Below are 17,341 nucleotides of genomic sequence, written 5' to 3'. Positions count from 1 at the left end.
AGATTCAAAAGCTGTTCTTACATCAATGAATGTGCTTTAGAATATGCAAAGATGGTGAAAGTTAGTTTTATGTTGAAATGCTGGAATAGTGTATGACAAGTTGGGTTTTTTTCTTTAAAGTTATTTTAGGGTTTAGTTCCTGGTTGTTGCTTCTATCACAGTATTGAGGTTATTTGCTTCAAGATTCCTTCAATGAAATCAGAAGTGTACTATAACATATTGGTAAAAGGGGGACATTTTGATTTTTGTTTTACCTATGATAAATCTTGCGTTTTCTTCATTACAATACAAATGTTGTAGATAAAAGTACCCATAGCAGGTAAAACTCAACTTCTCAATGACTTATACCAAGACAGTTTTGCCATCATACTTTTATAAGGTTTAAAAATGTTGATGTTTTTGGTCAAACAAATGTTTCAAACAATTATGTTTATTTACCGTTTGTTACTAAATTCACCTTCAGTAGTTATTTTGCAAAATCAATGAGAAACCCGTGTTTAGTTTGTACCCCATAGTTCTTGGTAGCATCCGTGTAATGTAGTACATACTAGCGTGACCGTTATGTTCTGCTGTGCCACACCGACCACAGGTGTAGCCGTCCTGGGTAGTGTGACCCTTACAGGTAGGTTCACCCATGTTGAATTAGATGCAAGACTTACCTGTCACTCTGAACCTCCTTCTTGTGACGCTTGTTTGTGTCTGTGTTAACGTTTGTGTTTGACACTTGTGCTTGAACTGAGTCCTTGAGCTAGCCACTCATCAAATCGTATGTTTTTGTGTTAATATGTAGAAAGTGTTGTTTGCTAGTGTTATAAACATTACTGATACCACTGTCCTTGTTAGAATAGTGATACTTGTGTTTCAAAATTATAATTATTCTTAACAAGTTGTTTTTCAATGTGTGCATGCTTTTCCCAGTATTCTGTCAAACTTAACTGTAGAGTGCATTGTCGAGGGAAAATTCTGTTCAAAAACAAATCCCCGATTCAGAGGCATACTCCCCTGGAACATTTGGAATTTCTAGCAGTATCAAAAGTTGTTTTGCATTTTTGTAAAGGAAATTGTAACTCAAATAGTCAAAACGCACACTTCAATACATTGTTTGGCACGTTTGCAGGCAGTATGGCGGTTTTGACAGAAATATATTGGATGCCCCTAAAGAAAGTTTAAAGACGCCGAAACGGCAATCTAGCGAGAACGCTAATGCTAACTCTATACTCGGCAACTATTTAGAAGATAATGCTGTGTATCATAACCCAACCTTTACGTGTGAAATAACAATGAGACATATTTTCTTGATGTGATGTTCTCTCATGGCTTAACCTGTGTAACTTACAGATGAGGTGCTGGTGGGCAGCACGGTCACCTCGGTGTCGGGCAGGTTCATGGTCCTGCAGTCCGGCGACCTGCTCATCTCTCCTGCCAGGAAGGAGGACAGCGGCAGTTACATGTGCACCGCCTCCAACTCCATCGGGGCTGTCAGTGCCAATGCCACACTCACTGTGCAGAGTGAGTACAGTCACTGTCTATCTGTTAGCTAGTTAAAATCCTCCCACACCAATAGGTGTTTAGGGCGGTGCCCATCTCCGTTTTATAGCCCTGGCCCACACCGTGGTGCAATCACTGCAGCAAGGGGCTGGTCCACTGGCAGTGGAGTGTGTTGAACTTTCATACTGTTTCAGAAGTATTTACCATTTTTATAAAGTCTTTGGTATGACTCAATGCGCCTCTTGTCCAGGGTGTCCTACCTGGGGCTTGAACCCGGGCCTTCTGGTCAAAGTAATTTGAACCAGATGTGGCTAGTAACAGAAGCGCAGACCACTACAGCACAGGGACACCCCACTTTCTATCTGTTACTGTAGGATTTTGTTGCCCATTACAACTGACCAGAAAAGTATGCTTTGATTGTTAGAACGCCGATTCCTACCTCATTATGATTTGTTTTGAACTTAAAGACAAGAATCCTTCATGGCATGATTTGTTTGAACCTTTGTTTATTCATGAGAAGCTCAGTAAGATCATGAGGGAAGAGGTAAGGGTTAGATAAAATATGTTTATACAGCATTTAGTCCAATAAGTCTATACAATTATTGTTAGACGCACATTGTACAAAATATGGTGACATTGTGATGCATTTCTGAAGATATGAGTTTTTGTATTTTGTAGTTCAAACGGAGATCACGACACCCCCTCGTGACCCTACAGAGGTCATTAAGGGTAGGACGGCTGTGCTGGAGTGTGGGGTGTCACATGACACCAGCATCTCCATACACCTGTCGTGGTGGAAGGATGGGGAGCCCATCCGACCCGACAGTCGCTACACCATCACTGCGCAGGGCTCACTGCAGATCAGATCTGTGTATGTGGCCGATGTGGGGATTTACGCATGTAACGTCACTTCAGCTGGGGGGAATGACACGGCTAGTGCATACCTGCTGGTGAAAGGTGAGTGCATTTTAAATTTCCAGTCTGTTTTTATAATATTAAAACACGTAAAATTCTATGATATCATGATTATAGGGTAAGAGGAAAGTGTATGCTAGGAATGATTGTATATATCATCATCTGTTGAGTAAACCTTGGTCAAAAGTCTCCCGCAAGCTTCAATTTCTACTAAACGATTTCTGACTTTTGGTCTATTGTTCAACTTTCCGTTTCAAGTTACCATTTTCTATCTCCACCCTTTACAGAGCTCCCCCACAAGCCCACAGGTGTTACTGCTGTACTGAGTACTGTGGAGAACAGGGCCATTGTGCTGAACTGGGACATCCCTTTTGATGGCAACAGTCCCATCGAGAGGTTCGTCCTGGAGGTCAAGGAAGACAGTAAGTTTCCAGCATGTCTGCTTTGCAGTTCAAGTTCCAGTGGTTTGTTTCAGTTGATGTGTAGTCAAATGCACAGAATATTTTGTATGCTGGTACGTACGTTGCCATGATTATACCATTTGTGAGAAAGCATTGAAATGCATACAAGCAAGTGCTGCCTTGAAGTATGGCTTGTATGTGTTATCCCAGGTGAAGTCAGTAGATTTCTGCATTGAGGAGTTTCTGAGGAGTATATTATATTTCTATTCTGTTTCCCTTGAAAGTTTATCTCTCGGTTTTTTCTGTATCCTTGAGAAAGGAGCACTGTATTCTCTCCTCCCTCATCCCTCTCCAGTGAAGGTAAGAGTCCTGTCATTCTCCCTGCCCCTTCTTTGCTTCTGCCCATCCTCAACAGGTCGACTGACCCAACTAACCCTTTTTTATACTTCTATCACCCTCAAAACTTCTGAAGCACTTTGATTTCTTTTGATTTTTATAATTTTTGCTTTCACCATTTTATTTTGCTTGTTTTTGACACGAACTGTTGCAGACTATGATTCATTTGTGTGAGCTTACTCAACGTGCCAGTGTCCCGTGGTCAGAAAAGCATCTTATATTCTAATTTTGAATAAAAGGTTGATAAAAGAACTTTTACCTGTGGCATGATGGATAACAATAGCTGTGTGACATGCGTGATGTACATGTTGTGATATTGCATGCAGTGCCGAGTACTCCAGGTATGGCCGTGTTCTCAGTATGACCCCCCCCCCCTCTGTCCCATCAGATGAGTACTGGGCGGTGATGCAGTCCAGCGTGGACCCTGCCTCCACCCGCCTGGTGCTGAGGAACCTGCGTCCCTCCATGGGGTACCAGTTCCGCATCAAGGCTGTCAGCATCATCGGCAGTGGACCCTTTAGTGACCCCACACCGAGGGTCAGGCTGCCTAATGAAGGTATACTGCATTGTATATTTGTTAAGCACCTTGTGATATGTCTAAAATTGGTTGTGCTGAATTTTCTTAGGCTTTCACTATTCTAAAACTTGTCTTGCTGTTTCTGTATTGTTGATATATAATTATCCCATAATGAAGCTCTTTCAAAAGCCTGCAGACCTTTGTACAGTCAGCACCAGTAACATGTTCTGCACATGGAGTCAAACGTTCCAGTCCTAATAAGTTCTGTGTCCTCCTCCTGCAGTACCCGATGCTCCTCCCCAGGGGGTGTTGGCAAGTGCCCGTGACACCGAGTCCATCATGCTGGAGTGGAGGGTGAGTCATTAAGCTGTGTGTTACACATTGTTGCCCTTTAACACCAAGAAGATTATTGTCCAAATGGGAACAAACAACACATTTTTACATATTTTTTTTTTTTATCTTGATAAAGATAAAAGGATACATCATGTTTTTATTCAGATCATATATTCTGGATAAGTTTACAGTGTTTATGTATCATTTGAGACTGGTATGGCTGAAGTAGGATGCACTTGTACTGACGCATTGTTTGAATGTGATTGCTCCACATTGCAGACTCCACCAGAAGAGAACCAGAATGGAGATTTGTATGGTTACATCATCAGCTACAACATCATCGGCCTGGCATCCTTCGCTGACGAGAGGAACATCAGCGATCCGTCAGCGACTAGCTACGTGCTAGATGGTCTGATCGTCTTCACTGAATACGAGATTCGCATTGCTGCGTACAACATAGAGGGTGTTGGGGTGTACAGCAATCCAATCAGTCAGAGGACAGCAGAAGGGGGTAAGATGAAGCTGTGATAGTTGTCTACATCCAGTTCACCTCTGAGGTAATTTGACCCGTAACATGTCAGGGATTTAATTTCAACAACCCTCATTAAATCAGGACCCCTATAGGCCGCGTTAGCTCGCTCGCGTAGGGGCCCTGATCTTCAGTGCCGGTAGACATGGTTCTGGCGCCGTTACTGACAGTTGATCATGAATAATTAATGAGCTATCCTTATTTGGCGGTTTTTGGCGGTTAATTTGTTCTGAACATAGAGTAACGATGTGACACGTAATCAGATTGGTTGATAACTTCCCAGCGTCGTTTGCACCTTTGCGTCAGATGTGGTGACGTCGCCAGACCCATGTCTACCGGCGCTGAAGACCAGGGCCCCTACGCGAGCGAGCTAACGATATGGTCCTGATTTAATGAGGGTGATTTCAACAAACTTGACTTAAAAATCCATTGCAGCTGCATATGGATGACTACATGATAAATTATTGTTTATACAACGGTGAGTCAATGGAAGCCATCAAGATGTATTTAAAAAAAATCAGAGATGCTTTATGAAAATAATGGTTATCATTAATCTTGCATATACCTTGTATGTAAAGTGTGTAACATTTATTGTGTATCTGATAGTTCCCACCCGAGCACCTGATCTTCAGGAGGTTACATCTGTGAACTCCTCTGTGTTGGAGCTGAAATGGACAGGCTGCAACACTGCCTACATCAATGGCATCAACCAAGGGTACAAGGTGGGCATGTGTCAAAGCTTTATATGTCATAGACACAATATCGAAGGACAATTGATATTATTTTTGACAATTCCATTCTCCAATTGCAACCCCAAAAGGCAAAAAGTATCAGCATATTTGCTGACTCAGTTAAAAATTCATACACTTTCTAAAAGGATAACTGCAGCCAAATATAAGTTGACTGACAATTTAAGATATTGGTTATTTACAAACTAAGGGAAATATAAGGCTATTTGCATCCCTTGGTTCAATGTGAATCCTGCTATAGTGTACAGTATTCTTTTGTTCTGTAGATGAAGGCCTGGGGGGTTGACAGGGACCCTCTACGACGCCCAGCTAACATCACCCAGCTGGTGTTACCTGGGCCAAATCAGCAGACGGAGCACATGGTCAACTTGCGCAAGTTCACTCGGTACCGCATCGGTGTGCTCTGCTACACCAGTGTGGGGGATGGCCCACTCAGCAACCTACTAGTGGTCCGCACACTGGGAGATTGTAAGTATTGGACAGTCATGTTGTGTCATTTGCGTAGTGAGCCTAAAGATAAAGAAATATTGACTGAAGGGGATTTTCTGTATTTTTGAGTTAAAATTCAGGTTCGTTGTAGTCGTAGACTGGAGAGTAATTTATGTTCGCAAATCTTATGACCAAGTACATTAATTGTGCAAGTAGCTACCTTTCACCAATTATAGACCCTTGCCTTTTCCCTCCCCAGACCCTGGTTCTGTGGACTGCCTGCGATTCACAGAGGTGATCGACGAGTCGTTCCTGGTGAGCTGGAGGCAACCGAGAGACGTGAACGGAGTTCTGCTGGGTAAAGCATTCAACAGAGTAGCTCAATATAAACAACTAAAAGTCTTGTTGGATTTAAGTGGGAGCTTATCCAGTGATACTACCTGTTGCTTAGTGTTGTTACAGACAGAACGGCTTGGACAGTAGGGGAGTCATTGTGGCTTGAAGAAGATTACCGGTAATGTCTTATAGTAGCTGCTGATGTCTTAAATACCTGAGTTTAAAGGTACCATTTGCCCTTCTCTGTGACTCCAGGATACGAGGTTGGTGTCCAGGAGTTTAACCTGCCCAGAACCCGCCAGGTGCACCCTGTAGAGAACGACACCCTGCAGTACCGTGTGACGGGACTCACCCGGCTCACCAAGTACGAGATTGACGTTCGTGCGAGGACAAGAGTGGGGCTGGGACCTGCTGTCGTCTCCACTATCACCTCAGGAGAAGTTCCAGGTCAGTGTACTGGAAACTTATAGATACAGCAGATGGGTGGTCTTGTGAATGGAGAAACATGTAGCTTATTCAGAAAAATAATGCTGTATATGATTAAAAAATAAAAACAGACTTTCATATAGAGAACTACCTCCAGTCAGTCCAAAACAAATCCTTCATAACACACACTACAAAACTCCGTATTGGAGCACACTGTCTTGAAATTGAAAAAAGGTAGACACAGAAATGTCCAAGCCAATCAGAGACTTTGTCCTACATGTAAAGAAGATGTCGAAGACGAATTTCACTTCTTAATGGAATGTCTAACATATAAAGATTAAGTAGTGAAGTTAATGCAGACAATTAAAGGCAAAACAAATGTAACATTACCTCAGTCGAAAACAGAGACTTTTCGTGTACTTATGACATGTCCTGAAACAATATCTGCATATCTAGGCCAATATATCTATACATCTATGCAGAAAAGAATCCGTGAAATAGCGATTTGATTGTATAAGACATTCATCTCCTCATCATGTAATTGTATAATTGACATATACGACTCCCTATTGTACCTCCTGTTGATATCATCTACCTTTGACAATATTATATAGATAGTGCCTTCATGTAGTTTGAAAAGAGCATTGTACAGCCTAGAACCTAACCATTGTATAGCATAGAACCTACCTATAGCTTTTAGTAGTTTGATATAAGTAGCCAGTAGTATTTTATTTTTGCCTTACATTGTACCTGTTACAATCGTTGTGCAATAAACTTTGACTTTGACTTGACTGTCATAGCTTATAAGTTTTTCTAACATTTTATGCTATTCTCGATCAAATGTGTCATTTTTCATTATTAACGTATGTTTCTGTATCCACAGATCGACCAGAGCCCCCAAAAAATGTAACCATCTCCAGAGTGACGTCAGACTCCGTCTACATCCAGTTCACCCCTGGGGACAGCGGGAAGACCTCAATCATCATCTGGACAGTGGAAGCACAGGTCGGGGAAGACCCAGAGTGGAGCGTTGTGTACATCTCCAACGATGAGAACGCACTTTCCCTGACAGTTCCCAACCTGAAGCCGTACACACACTATGTGTTCAGGATGAAGGCCTCCAACGTGGTGGGAGATAGTGTGTACACACCTGAAACCAGGAGGATACGAACCATCTCAGCACGTAAGTGTCGCATATTTATGCATGGTGTCATTTTCAATGAAGATGGCCAAAAAAATTGATTTTTTTCTTTGACAGTGTTGAGGAAAATTGTATGATATGGACAGTGGCACAGGTTCGAATGGAACATTGCACACTACAGGCACCCATTCCGAATTCCGTAGTACATCCACACCCACACCCTTCATTATTACCACAGCAGCAGAGAGTCAACCGGAAAGTTCTTCGACATCTACAGTCATCATCATTATCAGTGTACTCGGTGGATTGCTGGTTAGTTTCATCGCAGCTGCAGCATTGCTTTTATTCAGGCTGGGACTGCCACAAGGCAAATGTACAGGTCAGTTGTTTAGGAGTCACTCTTTCAAAACAATTTTTTCAAGCAATGTAGTTTCGAATTGTACATATTCTCGTATACATATAGCAATTGTTAGACCATGAAATGTAAATGTGCGACTGGATAAAGTCCCTTCACATCACAGCGTATTTCCTATCCATAGCAGTGACCTACCTGTTCGGAATTAACATGAATATAGTCTTTTAGCACACATAATAACCATAACACGTCCTCAGCCTTTTGGATATTTATACAATCTATTTAATTTCTCTAAGGCATTACGACAGAGCGGAGAGAAGATGATGTAGAGCTTTCCCAGCAGGTATCTGTCAAACATGATTTATACCTAAAGACTCTAGGCATGGAAAAAGCCGTAGCAACACACGCTATGTAATAGGCAACTACGGTATTTTGCATTGGCAGCTCATTTATTATAGCCCTCTAACCTATTTAGATTCGAGATTCATTTTTAGATCTAATTGTAAAGGTATGTTTCACCAGCATGCTAACCTTGTCGTTCCTGTCATTTTGAACCCTACGTAATACCATATACAATGTACCATTTAACATATCAAATGTGAATAAAGGCCAGATATGAACTATCATGAACCACGTGATAAGATTCTTGTTGACCAATGAACCGCGTGCACAGACACACAGATATGAATATGATAATTCAAAGACCCCTGTAATATTTATCTCTTAACGTATCAGACAGGAAATATCAATGATGGTTATCAAAGCCTGCAGCGGTGCCATGAAGACCAGGTAAGCACATGTACCATTGTTATAATTGTCAAATATCATATAACCAAGTCAAGAAAATGTAGGAATTTTTCGGTCATCGTTTGAAACAATTATTGTTTCCAATGGTGACCAGACTAACGTCGATGTTGAAATATCGCAAATTGAAAACTGATTAACAAATCATCTAGTCAAATACAAAATCATTGCCTAGTAGTCAAATATCATAGCTATCATTTTGTGGACTAAATTTATATGCATTCTTTGAGTCACCCGTGATATTTCTACTTTGTGCTATTTCAGATTCAGAATACCAATGATCAGAGCCCGCAGCAAACACTTCCCCTTCAAAGCCAGGTAAAAAAATTATTACACATTAAACATGTAAATATTACGATGCCAATTTTTTCCAAAGTTCAGCAGATTAATTCTGTTCGGCTGACTTCTGATATTCTAATCGCTTCTGGTTGATAATTGAGAAATCTATAATTAGCTATACTGACATTAGACAGTTGATATTTTGTTAGAATATTATTCTTATGTATTAAAGTTTGCATCTTTGAAAAACGCTTGCTATCAGCTATGTCTTGGGTTGATGTCTGGCAATGTATTTCCCCTAGGCCGTGGGCGTTGATCACGTGTACCAAGGACTACAACACCATAGTGCAGATGGCTACCAGGGTCTACAGCATCCCCTTCAAAATCAGGTAAGTATTGAAAAGAATACTTGTTACCATGCCAATGCTGGATGATAAAATGTATATCTAATATTTTAGGTTCGTATCAAGTTTTAAAGCCGAGAATACTATCAAGACTCCGTAACACTATCACTATTGTCAACAATAGCATGCCTGTTCAACTAATGTCATACTACTAGTAACAGTATTCCTATATACATATACGGACGTATATGTTTATTATATTGTCTTTTGTTTGTCTTTTCTCTTGCCAGCCTTTATTAAAAGTAAAAAAAAATACTTCTGACCTCCGAATGTACTTGCCTATTTTATCTTTTGTATATAATGATGACTCTACGATGTCAAATTGAATTGTTGAAATTGACTTAATGATTGATAGTAGCATTGTATAAGTAGTTAATCTGTGTAAAGTGCAATTGTTTATGCATTTGTCTGTCCCTAACCGTTGGCTCTCAAACATCTGCCATGCTGCCTCGAGAGTCAGTGTAGTGTGCTGTAACACTTAACAATGGATAAATAGATAAATAAATAAGTACTATTGCATGCTGAAGTGGCCATCTATACCAATGTATCTATGTATTAGTGTGCAGAATGTGGTATTCTATCTCCGCTTTGCAGGTAAATCCTGGAGATGCTGAAAATGAATATGAAGACGTGGGCCCAAGCTACGAATTCCCACGTAACTTGCTGGCCATTAAGGATTGTCTTCAGGAGGGAGACTTTGGAGCAGTTTACAAGGCGGAGGCATGGGGGATTGCAGGAAAGACGGGTGCTTCTGTCGTGGCTGTCAAGACGATGAACCGTAAGTCCAACTGTTAATGTGTTGAAGTCATCCTACGCAATGTTGTTATAACGCAGCATGCAAGTTGTACTATATCAAGGACATTGCAAGACTATGACTAAGTACAATTCGTGGCGTCGCGGTGGCAGGGTGTTTGGCCCCAGAGGTACTGAGTTCGAATCCGGGATTCCCTGATTTGTCCCGTTGACTTTGTGCCCTTAGGAAAGGCACTTTACACGACTTTCCTCACTTCACTCAGGTGTGAATGAGTACCTAGCCTCGGTTAGGGACGTCCCCTCGGATAGGACGTTAAATGGAGGTCCCGTGCTTGAGGAGAGCCACACCTCGAGCACGTTAGAAACCCCACCGCACTCATCGAAAAGAGTAGTAGTCCTTCCCGGTGTGAGTGGTTCAAACCCTACAGTCATATGGCCGCACATGGGGCAATTGTCGTATTGAGGTCACCTGAGTTAATGCCGAATGGCAGCCGCTCCAGACCCTTGCGATCTAGCCCCGCCAATTGTAAGCTCCTCGCAATTCAGCCCTTGGCTGCGAAGAGAGAGTAGTCGGCCTACCTAATAATAATATTTCACACCTGGATACACAGGGCAATTTTACATAAGATTAAGATACAAGTTTTTACAAACGAGGTTTTATTGCAGATAATTTTCCTTTGTTGTAGGTGTGGGGTTTTTTCGGAGTGTGTGAGCTGTGTATGTGTGTTTGTGTGTTTGTGTGTGTGTGTGTGTGTGTGTGTGTGTGTGTGTGTGAGTGTGTGTGTGTGTGTGTGTGTGTGTGTGTGTGTGTGTGTGTGTGTGTGTGTGTATGTGTGTGTACTCTTGACGATACAGTGTTGTGAACCTTATATTCTATTTTCTGTAAATCTGTGTCAGGTTCTTCTCCTGCAACCAATTTCGTCGAGGAGTTGAGGCTGATGAAGATGGTGGACAAGCATCCAAACATTGTACGTCTCCTGGGATGTTGCACTCTGGAAGGTTCGTGCATCAAGTGCATTTTAATGATAATAATAGCCTTTATTGTACATTCATGCCCTATCACGGGCTAAGTAAAGGTATACAGGTACAGAATACATGGTTATGTTCATATGATGACACACATGATTTCTGATGCTAATTTAAAACAATATATGGTTCTAAAACTACACTAACTCGTAGGTTCGGCTTCTTCTCGTCTCTTTGTGATGTTAGAAATATAAGTTTAGATGGGCTTGTTAAATATTGTATGGTCAAAGCGCATGATAAAAATGAATTTTTCAATATTAGACATTAATTCCCATAATACATTTCTACCGTTGCTGTATAAACTAAAATCTACAATAAAGTGGACTTCATCTTCTACCTTATTCAATGTGAACCAATGCTAATGGAACTGAACTTCATGACTGTCTAGTTTTGTGTGTGTGTATGTCCATGTGTGTGTGTGTGTGTGTGTGTGTGTGTGTGTGTGTGTGTGTGTGTGTGCAAGGGCTTAAACTTTCTTACCGTATTTAATTACTCATCTTGAAAACAGCCAAAGGCTTCTCTTTTACCAAACTTTTATTTGAGGTTAGAAAGCAAGCAATGTATGAATTTTAGTATTTCACATCCTTAACTATGGCAGTGAACATTATGAAGTTTAAACGACGAAAGGAAGTTTTGAAATATCGTAAATGTGAAATACAAAAGTTAGTTATTGTGATGTGATATGTCGTGTCTGTTATCTCGTGATCTGTAGTCAACATTAGATTTGAAGAAAGACTGACAGCAGCTGCAGGGTGTTCAGACCATGTAATGCGGTGACTGGACACAGTGGACATGGCTTAGATTATTGACTATAGCTTTTCTAGCAATAGGTTTTTCTATGGGGAGTCACGTTCATTTGTGCAAATGTGTTGTATCTTCTCTCAAAATTTCAATTATCAAAGAGATATGATGTTAAAACTGTCTTGCTTTTAAATTCTCAGAGCCATCCTACCTGATCCTTGAGTACATGTCCGGTGGAAGTCTGCAGTCTGTCCTGAGGACCAGCCGTGGTCAGCAGTCATATGAAAACCTGCATGGGGACAGCAAGTCCCTCCTGCCACAGGACTTGATCAAGTTTGCTCTGGATGTGGCAAAGGGCATGAGCTTCTTATCAGCAAAGAAGGTACCCACAAAATAATCACTTGAAACTCGTACAGAACAAAATACAGCGACAAATAGTTATGGAGTCTAATTCATTTGATGCGAGGTTGAAGCCTCCATAACAGGCTTCGATAACCGTTACGGACTGGCTGCAGAAACGACCCAGTACAAGAAGGAGGCACAGCAAAAAGTGTAATATAAGCAAAAAAAAGGCAAAGAGAGCCAGCTATGGAGGCTAGTGAGGTTGTGTCTTGATGATGATAAACGCATCTGTTCACGTATACTTCACAACGTCATGTGTTGACCATCGTATCCCTATCATACACTTTACTGTGATCGTAATAGCAAGCAAGAAAATGATGCAAGGTTTGGTCCATCTAATCTACTATGACCTATGTACCAAGCACAAAACAAACATTGTTTGGCTCTATGTATTGGGTATTTTAGGGTGGGAATACGAAACAGTAATATACGTCTTTGTAATAGCCACATGCTACTTTGGCATCCCTGGCTGTGCGCTCGTTACAGCCAAACATATAAATGGATATCAAATAGATAGATGGATTATATAGGCGAAGTGGAAATCATAAGTTCATATGATAAAGTCGATGTTGTTCCAAAGATACCACAATCACAAAGTCAGACTAAAGGATAAAATTTTGAGAACTTATAAAGTCTATGGTGACTCTGCATGAAGATTCAATGATGGCATCGCACGAAATTCATATGTGTATATGTGTAATCTTTGATTATCATGGAAGCTGATCGGTGTCGGTATTAACCATTATGATAGTACAATACTAAACTTTCTTCCAACACTAAGGTACAGACGGATCAAATTTTCAACGACCATCGTTGCCTTCTTTAGGATCAATAATGACCAATCACTTGTCTGTAACTCTCACAAGTTTACGTTCGAAAGTGATTGGTCATTATCCATCTTGAAGAAGGTGACAGTGGTCGTTGAAAATCTGTCCCGTGTATACATTTCTGTTAGAAGAAAGTTTAGCAATGTACTATGTGTAAACTTGATTTGCTTGTATTTGATTGAAAATTTAAAAAAATGCAACAACCGCTCTATGTTTCAGATCATCCACCGTGACCTTGCCACTCGAAACGTGCTGGTTTCTGGGGAGAAAACATGCAAGCTGTCAAACTTTGGGTTCTCTCGCGAGGGACATGAGTATGAGAAAACCACTAAGGTCTGTATTTCTCCTTTTTTTGATTTTGATATACCCCAATTAAAAACGGGTAGGAGTTGTTCACATGGTAGGTATTGGCCCTGACACTAGTGCAGCTTTTCTAAAAAAAAATATCAATATGGATCCATGCTGATATCAGCAGGCAACACCAACGTTTGGGAAATTGACTAACTGTTCCTTTTCTCAAATTTCATTCATATTTACTATTATGTATATACGATGTGTGCTACGTGACGTTTTGGTCATTACAGCATTCGGTATTTGTTGTAACTCTAGATCTTGGCAGCGTTTGAAATCCCTGAGAGAAGATGCTTTAATTCGTTGCGAGATGTAATGGTTATCGACTATCGTTAAAATTGCGCTTCAACACATCCAGCAGCTCGAAAATATACCATGGGGTGTAATCGTCAAAACATTTACTGTGCTATCTACAATCATCCCAATACTAAAACAACTTATGGCAATGTCCCACAGACCCGCCTCCCTATTCGCTGGATGACTCCGGAGTCCCTTTTCCAAAGGATGTACACTACTGGGAGTGATGTCTGGTCATTTGGAGTGCTTTTCTGGGACACTGCATGGAAACAAAGATTTCCACAAGTTTGCAAGCTTGGGCACTATGGTGAAACCCAACATTTCCTTGCTGTGTACACGGCTTTCCTACACCCGTGTCACCAAGATTGGACACATGTGCACACAAAAGTGCACACAAAGTGTCCAAAGTTTCCCACCTTAGGAAACATCTCGTGCCGGGAATAATTAACCATGATAATAGAGACTTGTGAAGTGCGTGAAAATTTACCTCGAGCAAGGAGCGCCTTGCCTGAGTAATTGTTTAAACTTTTTGCCCTGGGTAAAATGACGTAAACCTATGATTTTTTAAAACCTCATTGTGTAAACCCCTGATACGTGTCTAATTCGTTACATAATCAGGAAAGCCTAAAATACTGGTGCCAAACGATAACGCATTAAATGTGTGGCATGGCGTTGTATTGAAAACAAAACGAATGCTCTCATGATTTCACTCCGTTGACGTATGGGTCGAAGTCGTTGATTAAGGAGAACTCCAGCATATTGCCTGCTTTGCGTTTTCATTGCAAACATTGGCGTCTCTTGGTGCAATTTTGACTCCCATTTGTCTGACTCTAAGCCTGAGTCACGTTGTAAACAAAGACAAGACGACGTACCCACGCGGAGTATAATTAGCATATCATTGTTCCCAAATTAAACCACAGAACTCGATATCTAACATTGAAGTTCTGTTTCACGTCACTGCTCCATAGGTATAAGATATACGGGTGATTTGGGTTCGAAACCTTATCCCCAAACCTGGACCGCACGTCATCGACATAGCCTCTAAAAGGCCCCGAGGATGACTGGGGATAATAGTAGAAATTGGCCAAATAGATCAAGGATTGAATAGTATGCTAAGGGAGTCGGCTACGGAGAGAGGGTTCAACTTGCAAGCAAATATTCTCACTGTAGCCGGCGAAGTTAGTTTATCATCGACCATTCGCGATCTTCTGTATTTGGGTCTATGATCTACGAGTTGATTTGGATATGTGCTTTTATGAACTAGTCATTTGCCCGTTGCAAAAATAAACACCGATTTGATGTGTATTGTGCTGTCTGGGCTTTTGTTTCTATGACAAGGGCGACAAAAAACTGAACGTAAATCTTATCTTTCTGTATTAATTTTCTGTAGCGACTGTGATGTTCGTTCAAGTCACATGAATCTAGACTGCTATGTGTATCACTTTGATTAATAGAAAGATTAACTACGTCACACGCGAACTATCATCGACATAGGTCCGTGTCTCCGTAAAACACACACACATACATGTAACATGTTCACCTTGCACTGAATGGCGTCCATTGCCTTTTAGTAAATGTTGTTTTGGAACATGACATGTTATATATTTGACTTGATGTATTCTAATTTCCTCGCCGGTTATATCGTCGATAGAACGATTTACTAGCAACTTTTACTGTTAACCTACTAATTTTATCAGGCTGTCGTCATTATTCATAAGACACGGCCGCATGTTTTAACACCGTCCTTGGCAGGTATTGTTAATCTGTGAAAAACTAGTAATCAGGCTGCTCAAATCTGAATGTATGCAATAGACATACACGGTGTTTCACAAGTGATTATGTCTGTGTCAATGCAAATTCTAGTAAAAAAAGGGACATCCAATAGTATTTCTCGGTTAGCACGTGGTTTAAAAAGCAGGGACCAATCAAGGTTCTTGTCACCATTTTCAAATCTTTCAGTTTGTATTTGAGATGTGCAGATGTGTGTTGTTGCTATCTCTGTGTCTGGATACTAGCGTGGGTTATTTGACTCCTGCCTGGGATTATTTTGAGCCTGGTTTCTATTCTACGACAAGACTGATGCAAGGCGTTTGAACACAGAACATCGCGACAGGAAGCTACGGAGGTTATATGGACAAATGGCCTCCTTGGTAAAGCAAGACAGTCCGGACTTTTGACTACGGCTTCGCCCCGGACTTTTCAACCCGTGTCGGATGAAGAATGTGGACATTGCAGCGGCGTGTCTGGATACAGTAAAGCAACGTGCGACGAGTCATACGGACCCGGTGCGGCTAGGTTTTAGCCTAACACTACTGCGCCACTGGACAGTTCAGCCTGACTACCTCAGTTCGATGAAAACGATGACTTTCTGCCTCTAGAGGGCAGCAGTTAGACAGAATTGTAGGCAACAACATTTGAAATCCATGTAGAATTCGAACTTATCAATGCATGTAGCTGTTAACCTAATAGATTTGTTAGAGTTTTGTACATGTTTCGAAATAATGTTCAATGTATCTGTATTCTTTTGTTAATTTTCATTCAGACACTTCGTACGTTTTCACCTTTTGTCTTGGTATTGTTAGCTTAGTCTGTGTGTAACTGTGAACGTTTTAAAAGACTGCATGTGTAAATGTAAATGTATGTAATTTAGAGAATGTATCGACTGGAATGTATTGGTTGTTGTTTATCTCTAATTAAGTGAATAAAATGTCAATCTTTACGAACAATGATTCCGTGTGCTTTCGGTATGACGAGGTGGTATAAGGCAGGGGGCTGGGAGGGGGCAGGGCGGTGTCCCCCGGGTTGGGGGGGGGGGGGACGGTTTCCGGGCGTAGTAGCATAGCAACGACGCTACTTTCAATGACAAAAGGTGTTTTGAAGGAGTACCCGGATGTGTCTGGACGGGCCGCGTGGTTAGACCAACTGGGGAGATAATTAGGTGATAATCACGCGATAATTACTGCTAAATTATGCACCACTAGTTTGCACACAAAGGCCGACACATGTAATTTCCACACATGTCCACACGTTTACACACTTGTGCGCACAGGTTTTCATCGAAGGACACAAAGTGTACACGCAAATGGTCCGTTTACACAGATGTGCATAGGTTCCCCAAAAGGGACACATCGCATTTTCACTGTGGGAACTCTTTGAAACCCGTGGAAATTAGGGATTTCCTAGCAGGTATACACAGGTTTTCAAAGCGGAAATCTGTCTGTTCAAGCAGTGGGAGATCGTCACGCTAGGCAAGTATATATTTTCCCTATGGTGAACTTGTCTTTTTGGATATATTTCCCACTGTAACCACTGTCCAAAGCACATTTAATACATAGGACATTATGATAATTCAAAACAAACTCTACCCAGGACGCAGGTTAGCCATTCAGATGATCGATTTTGATTACAAATATATCACCAGAAGTGTAGTAGACAAAATAAG

At 41.2% G+C, this 17,341-nt stretch overlaps 1 protein-coding gene across 1 annotated transcript in view; it reads left to right on the top strand.

Moving 5' to 3' along the window:
* LOC136447689 (protein sidekick-2-like) overlaps positions 1 to 17,341 on the top strand; it is a 35,736-nt gene that overhangs the window by 17,879 nt on the left and 516 nt on the right. The window contains exons 9-30 of the mRNA XM_066446731.1: positions 590 to 622; positions 1,339 to 1,509; positions 2,167 to 2,445; positions 2,691 to 2,825; positions 3,589 to 3,756; positions 4,001 to 4,071; positions 4,330 to 4,561; positions 5,186 to 5,301; positions 5,595 to 5,796; positions 6,017 to 6,115; positions 6,349 to 6,540; positions 7,403 to 7,702; positions 7,899 to 8,039; positions 8,312 to 8,358; positions 8,751 to 8,804; positions 9,084 to 9,137; positions 9,401 to 9,487; positions 10,097 to 10,280; positions 11,153 to 11,254; positions 12,223 to 12,404; positions 13,471 to 13,584; positions 17,269 to 17,275. Of these exons, the coding sequence (XP_066302828.1) occupies positions 590 to 622; positions 1,339 to 1,509; positions 2,167 to 2,445; positions 2,691 to 2,825; positions 3,589 to 3,756; positions 4,001 to 4,071; positions 4,330 to 4,561; positions 5,186 to 5,301; positions 5,595 to 5,796; positions 6,017 to 6,115; positions 6,349 to 6,540; positions 7,403 to 7,702; positions 7,899 to 8,039; positions 8,312 to 8,358; positions 8,751 to 8,804; positions 9,084 to 9,137; positions 9,401 to 9,487; positions 10,097 to 10,280; positions 11,153 to 11,254; positions 12,223 to 12,404; positions 13,471 to 13,584; positions 17,269 to 17,275 (2,970 nt within the window). The remainder of the gene's footprint in view (positions 1 to 589; positions 623 to 1,338; positions 1,510 to 2,166; positions 2,446 to 2,690; positions 2,826 to 3,588; positions 3,757 to 4,000; positions 4,072 to 4,329; positions 4,562 to 5,185; positions 5,302 to 5,594; positions 5,797 to 6,016; positions 6,116 to 6,348; positions 6,541 to 7,402; positions 7,703 to 7,898; positions 8,040 to 8,311; positions 8,359 to 8,750; positions 8,805 to 9,083; positions 9,138 to 9,400; positions 9,488 to 10,096; positions 10,281 to 11,152; positions 11,255 to 12,222; positions 12,405 to 13,470; positions 13,585 to 17,268; positions 17,276 to 17,341) is intronic.

Source organism: Branchiostoma lanceolatum, chromosome 13 (genome assembly GCF_035083965.1).
Source record: "Branchiostoma lanceolatum isolate klBraLanc5 chromosome 13, klBraLanc5.hap2, whole genome shotgun sequence".
Classification (NCBI taxonomy): Eukaryota; Metazoa; Chordata; class Leptocardii; order Amphioxiformes; family Branchiostomatidae; genus Branchiostoma; species Branchiostoma lanceolatum.
This window is presented reverse-complemented; position numbering and strand designations above follow the sequence as displayed.